Source organism: Pongo abelii, chromosome 10 (genome assembly GCF_028885655.2).
Source record: "Pongo abelii isolate AG06213 chromosome 10, NHGRI_mPonAbe1-v2.0_pri, whole genome shotgun sequence".
NCBI lineage: Eukaryota > Metazoa > Chordata > Mammalia > Primates > Hominidae > Pongo > Pongo abelii.
This window is the reverse complement of record NC_071995.2, coordinates 55,714,970-55,728,345: the sequence shown is the minus strand read 5'-3', so window position 1 is coordinate 55,728,345 and position 13,376 is coordinate 55,714,970. Positions and strand designations below refer to the sequence as shown.

General features: G+C 43.1%; 1 protein-coding gene across 4 annotated transcripts in view; it reads right to left on the bottom strand.

Annotated features, from left to right (window-relative positions):
• Window positions 1–13,376, bottom strand: part of TSFM (Ts translation elongation factor, mitochondrial) — a 21,762-nt gene extending 8,386 nt beyond the window's left edge. For 2 of the 4 annotated variants that reach the window (XM_009247956.4, XM_002823446.6), the window contains exons 1-5: window positions 13,242–13,369; window positions 12,817–12,990; window positions 9,799–9,927; window positions 8,927–9,049; window positions 3,048–3,135 (exon numbers count right to left, since the gene is read on the bottom strand). In XM_009247956.4, the coding sequence (XP_009246231.2) occupies window positions 3,048–3,135; window positions 8,927–9,049; window positions 9,799–9,927; window positions 12,817–12,990; window positions 13,242–13,298 (571 nt within the window). In that variant the 5' untranslated portion in view covers window positions 13,299–13,369. Of the gene's footprint in view, window positions 1–755; window positions 878–3,047; window positions 3,136–8,926; window positions 9,050–9,798; window positions 9,928–12,816; window positions 12,991–13,241 lie in introns of all 4 variants that reach the window. The other 2 variants (XM_054527320.2, XM_054527321.2) reach the window with 2 other exon arrangements.

Below are 13,376 nucleotides of genomic sequence, written 5' to 3'. Positions count from 1 at the left end.
GGTATGGAACGGGAGTGGGGGAAGTGAAGAATACCTTTATGAAGCACCAACTATGTGCCAGGCACTCTGGTACTTAAAAACAGACCGGGTGTGGTGGCTCACGTCTGTAATCCCAGCACTTTGGGAGGCTGAAGCGGGTGGATCACCTGAGGTCAAGAGTTCAAGACCAGCCTGGCCAACATGGATGAAACACTGTTTCTACTAAAAATACAAAAATCAGCTGGGCGTGGTGGTGTGCACCTGTAATCCCAACTAATCGGGAGGCTGAGGCAGGAGAATCACTTGAACCCAGGAAGCAGAGGTTGCAGTGAGCCGAGATCGTACCATTGCACTCCATCCTGGGAACAAGACTCTCTCTCCAAAAAAAAAAAAAAAAAACAACAACAAACATAGGTTGTATAGGTTGTGGTGACACAAGTATGTGTGACTCAGGTCTCAGTTCTGCCTCTTTACTGACTATATGACCTCGGGCAAGTGACTCAATGACATAATCTCATTTACTAAATTTATCAAGCCTTTGTTTCCTCACCTTTAAAATAGAGATGAGAACACCTACCTTTCAGGGTTTTGGGGAGAAATAAATAATATATGTAAAAGCAGCCAGGCGCGGTGGCTCACACCTGTAATCCCAGCACTTTGGGAGGCCGAGGCAGGCAGATCACCTGAGGTCGCGAGTTCGAGACCAGCCTGACCAACATGGAGAAACCCCGTCTCTACTAAAAATACTAAAATTAGCCAGGCATGGTGGAACATGCCTGTAATCCCAGCTACTCGGGAGGCTGAGGCAGGGGAATCACTTGAACCTGGGCAGCAGAGGTTGCAGCGAGCGAGATCATGCCATTGCACTCCAGCCTGGGCAACAAGAGCGAAACTCCATCTCGAAAAAAAAAAAAAATTTATATATATATATAAATATACACACACACACACACACACACACGTGTATATATACACGTATATGTGTGTGTGTATATATACATGTATGTATATATATACACGTGTATATATATATATATACACGTGTATATATATAAAGCATTAACTAGGGCCCAGCACGGTGGCTCACGCCTGTAATCCCAGCACTTTGGGAGGCCGAGGTGGGCGGATCACAAGGTCAGGAGATCAATACCATCCTGGCTAACACAGTGAAACCCCGTCTCTACTAAAAATACAAAAAATTAGCTGGGTGTGGTGGCAGGTGCCTGCAGTCCCAGCTACTCGGGAGGCTGAGGCAGGAGAATGGCGTGAGCCCGGGAGGCGGAGCTTGCAGTGAGCCGAGATTGTGCCACTGCACTCCAGCCTGGGCGACAGAGCAAGACTCCGTCTCAAAAATAAATAAATAAATTAAATAAATAAATAAAGCATTAACTATAGTATCTGGCACATAGCACTCAAATGCTAGCTACTATTACAATAAGCTTAGGCTTAGAGAACTCAGGTAACCCACCTAGTAACACAAGGCAGAGTTAGAATTAGAACTCAGATCTGACTCCAAAGCAATTAAGTGCTTTTTCCCACCATCCTGAATACTCTATAACTGACACAGACAACTCCTGATCATCCCTTCTATCCGGAAAAAGTCCACAGCTCAAAGCTCTATGTCATCAAAATCAGAAAACATAACATTGTCAAGAGTTATTTATGAGAACCATAAACAGACTGTAACTAGTTTTTCCCCTTTCTCTCAGAATGTTATTCTCTTCTAACAGAAGTCCAAATAAGCCAAAAGGTAGAAAGGGGTAGGAGAATAAACAAAAGGGTCTGTATAAGTATGCCTGGATTAGCCATAGTCATATCTAAAAGTCATGAAAAAGGAGAATCCAGAAACCAAAACAAATTTTAAAATAGCTCAAAGCATATACCCAATAGTTAATTCCCAGAAACTGACAAGGCTGAAACACCCAGCTCTTCCAGAATTTCTTAATAAGCCTCATACATAGCTGTCTGCCTGGTTTCTCACCCATGACTCATTGAAACATCATAGATAATACAAGATGACCTGATAAAAACGGAATTGATGCCTTGACTGGAAACTTCAGATGAGTAGTAAATTCCCAGCAAGCTCCAACCCTTCCCTACCACCCTCCCTCCATCAAGGATACTTAGGAAGAAAGCAAGATCCCCGCTAGTCCCACCACAATGATCCAGATGTGGTTCCTATAGCCAACAGGCTCTAAAAGAATGTATCTTTACAAATTCACAACCAGATTTTTTGAAAAGAAAGATCAAATTCCTAAAAACAATGCTCCTCAATTGTCCTACCACCTTTTATAAAGAAGACGAAATAATCTTTAATGTACTATTTTCCCTACGGCATATACTAAAGTACTCAGCTGGAAGTCAAAAGGCCATCTCTGCCTAAAGACATGCTTTGTTTTGTTGGCACAGTGATAAAAATAATTTTAATTAGTTGCAAACAGCCAAAACCCGTGAGATTTTGGATACAAATCTAAATTCTTTTAAGGAATTTAGAAGTTCTGATGACCCCGGGACTCCGTTTCCCTAGATATAACAATTGGTTAGAGCTTGGCAATGGGACTTCCTCCAGCAGCGTATGAGCTCTTTAAGATGCCTAATGTGGCCGGGTGCGGTGGCTCATGCCTGTAATCCCAGCACTTTGGGAGGCTGAGGCGGGCGGATCACGAGGTCAGGAGATCAAGACCATCCTGGCTAACACCATGAAACCCTGTCTCTACTAAAAATACAAAAAATTAGCCAGGCGTGGTGGCAGGCGCCTGTAGTCCCAGCTACTCGGGAGGCTGAGGCAGGAGAATGGCGTGAACCTGGGAGGCGGAGCTCGCAGTGAGCCAAGATTGTGCCACTGCACTCCAGCCTGGGCGACAGAGCAAGACTCCGTCTCAAAAAAAAAAAAAAAAAAAAAAAAAAAGATGCCTAATGTTCCCTAACATCTAACACACAAACCACTTCTCACATTCGTATCATCTGACCCTTGTAGGCACATGATTCTTGATCTAGATTTGGAGGAACAAGATAACAAGAGATCCAGTCCCTAATTTCCAGTTTCCAGAACCTTTACAAATACTCACCAATTGCTAAAGCCAACTGATCCTTGAGTGAGCCTTCTCTGTCAGGCCCAGCTGGAAGTCCAGAAAGCTCAGAGGAATTCAAGAAACCCTAAGTGCACAAAGAAAGCAAACATGAACTGATTCTGTAATATTCAAATTATCAAAAGAATAGGCAAAAATAGTCTATCTCTAAGAAAATTATTGGCCAAGCGTGGTGGCTCACGCCTGTAATCCCAACACTTTGGGAGGCCGAGGCGGTGGATCACCTGAGGTCAGGAGTTCGAGACCAGCCTGGCAAACATGGTGAAACCCCATCTCTAATAAAATACAAAAATTAGCTGGGCATGGTGGCACATGCCTGTAATCCCAGCTACTGGGGAGCCTGAGACATGAGAATCGCTTGAAGCTGGGAGGCGGAGGTTGCACTGAGCTGAGATTATGCCAATGCACTCCAGCCTGGGAAACAGAGTTGAGACTCCATCTCAAAAAAAAAAAAAGAAAGAAAGAAAACATTATTTAAGACAACTAAGTGTAGACAACATTTTCATTAAGTCAAGAATGTTAAAAATTGGTAACAGTTCCATCTTTATAAACATTTTATTCTATCACTGCACCACCCCCAATTACATTCCACTCTCATCCTCCAGCCTAACTTCCTAGAATGTAATTTCCTAGAAATCAAGAACAATCATTTTCTTTTTCTTTTAAATATAGAGATGGGGTTTCCCTATGTTGCTCAGGCTGGTCTTGAACCCTTAGCTTAAGAGATCCTCCTGCTTCAGTCTCCCAAAGTGTCGGGATTACAGGCGTAAGCTGGCCAAGAACAGTATTTTCTTTTTTTTTTTGAGATGGAGTCTCTCTCTGCCGCCCAGGCTGGAGTGCAGTGGCATGATTTCAGCTTACTGCAACCTCCGCCTCCCGGGTTCAAGCGATCCTCCTGCCTCAGCCTCCCGAGTAGATAGGACTACAGGCATGCGCCACCATGCCTGGCAAATTTTTGTATCTTTTTTAGTGGAGACAGGGTTTCACCATGTTAGCCAGGCTGGTCTTGAAACTCCTGACCTCAAGTGATCCACCCGCTTCAGCCTCCCAAAGTGCTAGGATTACAGGCCGTGAGCCACTGCGCCTGGCCAAGAACAATATTTTCATAAAATCATAAAATGTTAGAGCTAGATTTGCACATTTTTGATGGGAATGCAAAATGGTACAAATCCAATGGTGTGAAATTGTAGTATCTAATAAAACTACATATGCATTTATCCTTTGACCCTGAAATCCTATCTCTAGGAATTCACCTTGATGATATACTTCCAATAATACTGCACAAGATTATTCATTGAACAATTATTTTTAATCATAAAATTTTTAAAACAGCCTAAATGCCCAAACATAGCAGGAGATTAAACTATAGCACATCCACACAACAGAATACTATATAGTTGGAAAAAATAAAAAGGATGACCTTCATGAATTGCTATGGAGTATTTCCAGGATATATTATTAAGTGAAAAAAGCAAATTATAAGTGTATATGCATATTACTACTACTATCTGTGCAACAAAGAACTATTTGTATAAATATGCTTATTTTTGCAAAAAGAAATACTGGAAGGATAACCACAATCCAATGACACTGGTTATCTAAATAAAGGGATGGATGGGAATGGGGTAGAAGGGAGAGAAGCAGTAAGACTCCTCTGAGTATATATTTTTTTTTGACAGTTTTAACTTTGAGGACTTTCTTAATTTATCTTATGTATTCAAAAATAAAATTAAACCTGGCCGGCCAGGCACGGTGGCCCACGCCTGTAATCTCAGCACTTTGGGAGGCTGAGTCGGGTGGATCACCTAAGCTCAGGAGTTCGAGACCAGCCTGGCCAACATGGTGAAACCCCATCTCTACTAAAAATACAAAAATTAGCCAGGTGTGGTGACGGGCACCTATAATCTCAGCTACTCAGGAGGCTGAGGCAGGAAAATCACTTGAACCCAGGAGGCGGTGGCTGCAGTGAGCTGAGATCACGCTATTGCACTCCAGCCTGGGTAATGAGAATGAAACTCCATCTTAAAAAAAAAAAAAAAAATCTGGCCCAGTGCCATGGCTCATGCCCATAATCCCAGCACTTTGGGAAGGCCAAGACAGGCAGATCACTTGAAGCCAGGAGTTTGAGACCAGCCTGACCAATATGGTGAAACCTCATCTCTATTAATATAAAAAAGATTTAAAAAACAAACAAACAAAAAACCCCAAAGTGCTGGGATTACAGGCATGAGCCACTGTGCCCAGCCAAAAAAAAAAAAATTTTTTAAATAAAATTAAATCAACACATATTTGGGGTGAAAATAAATACTGACTACAAAGAAATATAAAACTATATTTCAAATGAGTAACATAACCTCACAGAAGGAAAAAAAAATCCAAGTAACTAAACAGAGTCATTTGACCACCTAACTTCAATGTAAAGACAAAAAGAACTACAAATAAATCTTGAACTCCTTAGCAGTTTTGTTATTTGCAGTGGTCAGGGGTAGCAATTCTGAAACAATTTTGCATATATATTGTAACACTTAGTACATATGAGTACATAAGTAAAAACAATAAACATATTGAAGTTGCTATGAAAAAGGAAGGATTGAACCACACGCACACAGCACATAAACCTGCACCGTCTGCTGAAAGAACAAATGACACCTCAGCAGAAATCAGCACACCTGGCCAGGCGCAGTGGCTCACACCTGTAATCCCAGCACTTTGGGAGGCCAAGATGGGTGGATCACGAGGTCAGGAGTTCAAGACCAGCCTGCCCAAGATGGTGAAACCCTGTCTCTACTGAAAATACAAAAATTAGCTGGGTATGGTGGCACGTGCCTGTAATCCCAGCTACTCAGGAGGCTGAGGCAGGAGAATTGCTTGAACCGGGAGCCGGGAGGCAGAGGTAGCAGCGAGCCAAGATCGCGCCACTGCACTCCAGCCTGGGCTACAGAGCAACACTCTGTCTCAAAAAAAAAAAAAGAAATCAGCACACCTAACATTCAAATCTTAGTTTATAAAAACCATTCCCCAACTAAAAACGACCAGGACTCCTTGAAGAAGTGGCCCATTCCACAGTTGGGGAAAGGAAAGTATGACATAAACCCAAAAGATAAGAATAAACAAAAAAGCCAAAAAGTAAGAAAATACTCAGAAAATAATAAGGACATATCAAAGGACATTACAGTCAGCTTGCATTGGTCAAATCCGCAGATAATTTGAGCATCAAAACGAATAATGAGTTATAACTTATTGTGTAAAATAAGAACCCATGGGTCAATGTTAGTGCTGAATAAATCACTAAATAAAAAGAAGGGAAATTTATTTCTAACAGTAGAATGACAACTATTAAAAGTAACACATTTTGGCCAGGTGCGGTGGCTCACACCTGTAATCCTAGCACTCTGGGAGGCCGAGGCGGGCAGATCACCTGAGGTCAGGAGTTCGAGACCAGCCTGATCAACATGGCAAAACCCCATTTCTACTAAAAACACAAAAAAATTAGCTGGAAGTAGTAATGCATGCCGGTAATCCTAGCTACTCAGGAGGCTGAAGCATGAGAATCGCTCGAACCCGTGAGGTGGAGGTTGCAGTGAGCTGAGATCACACCACTGCACTCCGTCTCAAAGAAAAAAAAAATCCTAAATGTGATCACTGTCCTGTGGTTATATAAGAATGTCCTTGTTTTTACAAGATACATGCCGAAGGAATAAAGGATCCTGATGTCTGCAACATACTTACAAAAATATTTTTTTAAACAGTGATGATGGCCGGGTGCGGTGGCTCACATCTGTAATCCCAGCACTTTGGGAGGCCCAGGTGGGCACATCACCTGAGGTCAGGAGTTCAAGACCAACCTGGCCAACATGGTGAAACTCCCGTCTCTACAAAAATACAAAAAAAATTAGCGGGGCATGATGGCAGGTGCCTGTAATCCCAGCTACTTGGGAGGCTGAGGTGGAAGAATCGCTTGAACCGGGAGGGAGAGGTTGCAGTGAGCAACATGGCACCACTGCACTCCAGCCTGGGTGACAGAGAGACTCCATCTCAAAAAAAAAAAAAAAAAAAAAAGCGATGATAACATGTATATAAAAAGTGATAGGGCCAGCTGTAGTGACTCAAGCCTATAATCCCAACACTTTGGGAGGCCAAAGCAGGTGGATTTCTTGAGCCCAGAGGTTTGAGACCAGCCTAGGCAAGATGGCAAGACTGTCTCTACAAAAAACTTAAAAATGAGCCTAGCATAGTGGCGTGCACACGTAGTCCCAGCTACTCAGGAGTCTGAGGTGGGAAGATCACTTGAGCCCAGGAATTTGAGGCAGCAGTGAACAATGATTGTGCCACTGCAATCCAGGCTGGGCAAGAAAGCCAGATCTGTCTCTAAAATAAAAAAAGTAGTGATAAAGCAAATACAGCAAAATGTTAATAAATGGCAAATCTGGAAAAAGAGTACACCGGGGCCAGGCATGGTGGCTCATGCCTGTAATCCCAGCACTTTGGGAGGCGGAGGCGGGCAAATCACTTGAGGTCAGGAGTTCAAGACCAGCCTGGCCAACATGGTGAAACTCTGTCTCTACAAAAAATACAAATAGTAAGCGTGTGTGGTGGCGGACGCCTGTAGTCCCAGCTACTCGGGAGTCTGATGCAGAATTGCTTGAACCCGGGAGGTGGAGGTTGCAGTGAGCCAAGATTGCACCACTGCACTCCAGCCTGAGTGACAGAGCAAGACTTCGTCTCAAAAAACAAAAACAAAAACTAAAAAAAGGGTACACTGGTGTTTACTGGCAAAATCAAAGCTAAAATTTCTAGTTCAAGTGACTTACCTACTCAATACAATTTAAAAAAATAATCTCAACATTGTTTTCCATATGACTATGTAATGCCAATAATAATTAACATTTACCAAGACATCTCAAGAGAAGGATAAAGAAGATAAAAAAAGTTGGTAATAAACTCAAAAAAATTACTTTGAGTGGTTGGTTCATTTTTGCCTTGGCAATAAGGCTGAGTCAAAGGCAGAATGACATAATTCCTTTCCTTGATCCCTCTATGGATAAGAATATGCTTATTTTCCTAAACCATGTCTTTTCCAATCTCTCTCTCTCTTTTTTTTTTCTGAGACGGAGTTTTGCTCTTGTTGCCCAGTGGGGAGTACAACGGCTCACTGCAACCTCCACCTCCTGGGTTCAAGCGATTCTCCTGCTTCAACTTCCCGAGTAGCTGGGATTACAGGCATGCACCACCACGCCCAGCTAATTTTGTATTTTTAGTAGAGACGGGTTTCTCCATGTTGGTCAGGCTGGTCTTGAACTCTCGACTTCAGGTGATCCGCCTGCCTCAGCCTCCCAAAGTGATGGGATTACAGGGGTGAGCCAACACACCCGGCTCCAATCTATTTAGAAATTTTTTCCTAAGACCATTCCAAATTTCTGAACACAAAGCCTCAAATGGCTTCACTTGATCTGGCTAACTCCATTTCACTGGCATGCATGCATTCAATCATTCATTCATTCATTCATCTGACAAAGATTTATTGAGCTCCAACTAAGTAGTGGGCCCAATTCTCTTTCACCAGAGATACAACAGTGAAAAGACAAATTCCCTGCCTCATAAAGCTTACATTCTACTGGGGAAGACAGACAACATACAGATAAATTAAAATGTAATATATAAGCACCATAATAAAAAATTTTAAATGCAGCATGACACGGGGATATAGCAACGGGGGAAGGGTAATTCTATGCAAAGAGATAGCATTTAAGCAGAGATGTGAACTAACGGAATGAGACATGAGAATGTCTAAAATAGGAACAGCAAAGACCCAATGAGGAGAGCAAATTCAGCACACTGGAGACAAACCCCAAACTTACTTTACTGTATGTAGAGGGTTGATCCTTTAGGGTCTGACAATGCATCATGGTTCCAAGGGCTACTTGCTGGACCAACTGTTGAAATTTTAAATTTCTAGAAACAAAATCTGTCTCACAGTTTACCTGTGGGAACAAATTGATATAGCTGTATAAGCTGTTTAATGATAATTTCCAAAAGTGCCTTAAGGCTGGAGAGTAAATCAAGATACTGATAGAACAAGCTACAGACTCAACAGAAAAAAAATGACTCCAAAATTTTAAAGCTACAGTTCCTCTCCTAGCCTGGAACAGAATGAAGTGATTCATGTTGGGCCAGTGAGTTAGCAATAGCCTGTATATTCAGAAGATGGTTCAATAATGTCCTGAAGGACTCACCACAAGTTCACCACTTACCTATGTCTGCACACCATCATCACCTCATTCTCCAGCCATCCCAACTCCAAACCACTTATGCTATTATCTTGTTTATCCCCATCTCTCACTCTAAACTAATCCACATCTGACTCTTCACCAATTATGGCCCCCAAACCTCCTCTAAAATACCTACTCTCTATTCAGCAACAATTAATATAATTAACTTTGTAATCTAACTGTTCCAGGAAACAATCAGTGACAAGGTGTAAGGCTGCACCAGACTCACATTCAGGAGTAATATTCTAGACTGCCAGGCCATTTCTCATCAACACACCAGTACATTTCTATACTTAAACGAATTCGTAACTAATACCCAAGGTTTCATGAGTTTAACTTCAACTACGCTTTATGGTTCTTAAACAGATCTCTTCTTCAAGAACAGGCCACTTTAGGGCCTACTACAAGCTTTACGCTCAAGGGACAGCTGTTCTTGGTATCTGGAATTTCCAGCAACTCACCTCTACTAATACAGTTGTGTTTCCTTCCTGCAACAGCCCAATCAGGCCTTCTTTGGTCTTCCTCCCTTGGAGCTTGGCAGCTTTGCTCCAGCCCTCCTTCTGGGCCTCCTTGTGGAGCCAGATCTCTGCCTATAAATTGAGAGGAAAAAGAGCAGACAACAAAGTCACAGAATTTAGAACTAAATGTAGTTCTAAGATATACTCAGGTTTCCTGATTCTCTAAATTCTCTAACAGAAACTAAAGTAATCTATCATTTACTGGCAGTCTACCACTAAATGCCAAATACCAGGTATTATTATAACTGGTGCCTTGGATGAATCTAATCTTCACAACAACCTATGGGGCACACAGTTGTATTTTCCTTATACAGTTATGTGCCACATAACGATATTTCAGACAATGATGGACTGCATATATGATGATGGTCCCTAAGATTATAATGGAGCTGAAAAATTCCTGTTGTCTAGTGACAAGGTAGTCCTCCTAACATTGTAGGGCAACATATTACCTACATGTTTGTGGCAATGCTAGTGTAAAGAAAACTTCTGTGCTGCCAGTCCTATTAAAGTATAGCACATACAATTACATATAGTACATGATACTTGAAACAATAATGAACAACTATGTTACTGGTTTATGTATTTACTATAATATATATACCTTATTGTTATTTTAGAGTGTACTCCACTTGGGTGGCTGAATCTCTTGAACCTGGGAGGCGGAGGTTGCAGTGAACCAAGATCAATCGTGCCACTGCACTCCAGCCTGGGTGACAAAGTGAGACTCCGTCTCAAAAAAATAAAAAATAAAAAAATTTAACAGTAAAACAGCTTCAGGCAGGTCCTTCAAGAGGTATTCCAGAAAAAAACATTGTTATCATAGGAGATGACAGGTCCATGCCCGTTACTGCCCCTGAAGACCTTCCAGCAGGACAAGATGTGCAAGTGGAACACAGTGTTAATGATGATCCCACTCCTGTGTAGGCCTAGGCTAATGTATGTGTTTGTGTCTCCGTTTTTAACAAAACAATTTTTTAAGTTAAAAAAAAGTTTTGGCCAGGCGCGGTGGCTCACGCCTGTAATCCCGGCACTTTGGGAGGCTGAGGTGGGCGGATCACAAGATCAGGAGATCGAGACCATCCTGGCTAACACGGTGAAACCCTGTCTCTACTAAAAATACAAAAAATTAACTGGGCGTAGTGGCAGGCACCTGTAGTCCCAGCTACTCAGGAGGCTGAGGCAGGAGAATGGCGTGAACCTGGGAGGCGGAGCTTGCAGCGAGCCAAGATAGCGCCACTGCAGTCCAGCCTGGGGGACAGAGCAAGACTCCGTCACAAAAAAAAAAAAAAAAAAGATATTTCAATAAAAAAAGTTTCTTTTTTTTTTTTTTTTTTTTTTGAGACGGAGTTTCACTCTTGTTGCCCAGGCTGGAGTGCAATGGCACAATCTCGGCTCACCACAACCTCCGCCTCCCAGGTTCAAGCGATTATCCTGCCTCAGCCTCCCGAGTAGCTGGGATTACAGGCCCTTGCCACCACGCCTGGCTAATTTTATTTTATTTTTTTTAGTAGAGACAAGGTTTCTCCGTGTTGCTCAGGCTAGTCTCGAACTCGCAACCTCAGGTGATCCGCTTGCCTTGGCCTCCCAAAGTGCTGAGATTACAGGCACGAGTCACTGCGCCCAGCCAAAAAAAGTTTAAAATTTTAAAAACAGAAAAAAGCTCATAGAAAAAGTGCATAAAGAAAAATATTTTGGTACAGCTGTACAATATGTGTTTTATGCTGTTATTACAAAACAGTCCAAAAGTTTAAAACATGTTAAAAGTTTATAAAATAAAAATGTTACATTAAACTAAGTTTAACTTATTATCAAAGAAAAAAATTTCTTATAAATGTAATGAAGCCTATGTGTACTGTGTTTTAACGTCTACTGTAGTGTACCGTAGTGTCCTAAGGCAGGCCTTCATATTCACTCACCACTCACTGACTCACCCAGAGCAACTTCCAGTCCTGCAAGCTCCATACATAAGTTCCCTATGGAGATGTATCGTTTTTTATCTTTTATGCCTATTTACTGTACTTTTTCTATGTTTAGATACACAATACTTACCACTGTGTTACAATTGCCGACAGTATTCAGTCCAGTAACATTCTGTAACGGTTTGTACCCTAGGAGTAACTGGCAATTCCAAATAGCCCAGGTTGTAGTACAATATGCCATCTAGGTTTGTGTAGGTACTCTATGATGTGCATAAGCCAAAATCTCCTAACGATGCCATTTCTCAGAATGTATCTTCCTAGTTAAAAGACGCATGACCGTACAGACAAAAACTACACAACTCTGAAAGATTAAGATGTCTAAAGTCAGCCGGGTGCGGTGGCTCACTCCTGTAATCCCATCACTCTGGGAGGCCGAGGCGGGCGCATCACCTGAGGCCAGGAGTTCGAGACCAGCCTGGCCAACACGGCGAAACCCCATCTCTACTACAAATACAAAAAAAATAAAAAATAAAAAATAAAATAGCCGGGTGTGGTGGCGCACGCCTGTAATCCCAACTACTCGGGAGGCTGAAGCAGGAGAATCGCTTGAACCCCGGAGGCGGAGGTTGCAGTGAGCCAAGATCGTGTCATTGCACTCTGGCCTGGGCCACAGAGCAAGACTCCGTCTAAAAAAAAAAAAAAAAAAAAAAAAAAAAAGTCTAAAGTCAGACAGTGTGTGGGCCCCACAATTTGACTCCTGAACAATCTGACTCCAAAGCTCACACAAACCCTTTCAGCTCCAGGCAACAAAAAATACCGTAACAGTCTGGTTTGTTAATCCTGGGATACTCAATTGCTTCCAAATAAGACAAAGTCAAGACCAAGGTTGTCATTTGTCATTTAAGCCAGGTTTCCACTTAGGGCTGTGTCATTATGGTCACTGAAGAGCAGTCTAACTTTATGCTTCCCAGCGTGACCGCCCCAAGAGTCTGAGGTCGAGCTCTAGTACTCCGCCCTGCACCCCTCCACACACACACACCTGTTTGAGGTCCCCGCCACAAGTCTCCAGAGCTTTCTTGCAATTTACAAAAGAGTAGCCTGTTTTCCGCCGCAGCTTCATGAGGAGCTCCTTGCTGGAGGCCGAGGCGGACAGACGGGGCCCAGCATGAAATGTGTGCCTTGGCTGGGGCGACTGACGCAAAAGAGACCCAGCCTAGATGGGATAAGAAAGGGATGAGGAGCAGGAAGCAGCAAACTCCAGAGGGTGGAGGGTACACGGGCAGGGAAGCGACCTTAGGGAGCGGAAGGTGTGCAAATGGGGGTGCACCGGGGCTGGACTGGGCAGAGGCAATGCTGTCGGGGAAGACGAGATGGAGTCAAAAGGGGTTGGGAGGAAGGGAAAGGTACAGGCGCACAGGAGAGCTGCAGGGATAGCAGGTCGGTACCAGGACCAGGACTTCTCACCAGGTGGCTCCCGGTCCGCGCGACCAGGAACACGCGCAGCGACCGCAGCAGCGACATCTCCCTGGCGGCAGTAAACTCCCTCCGGCGGGCGCACTGGTGAGGCAACAAACCTACGACGCGGCGGAAGGGCCAGAA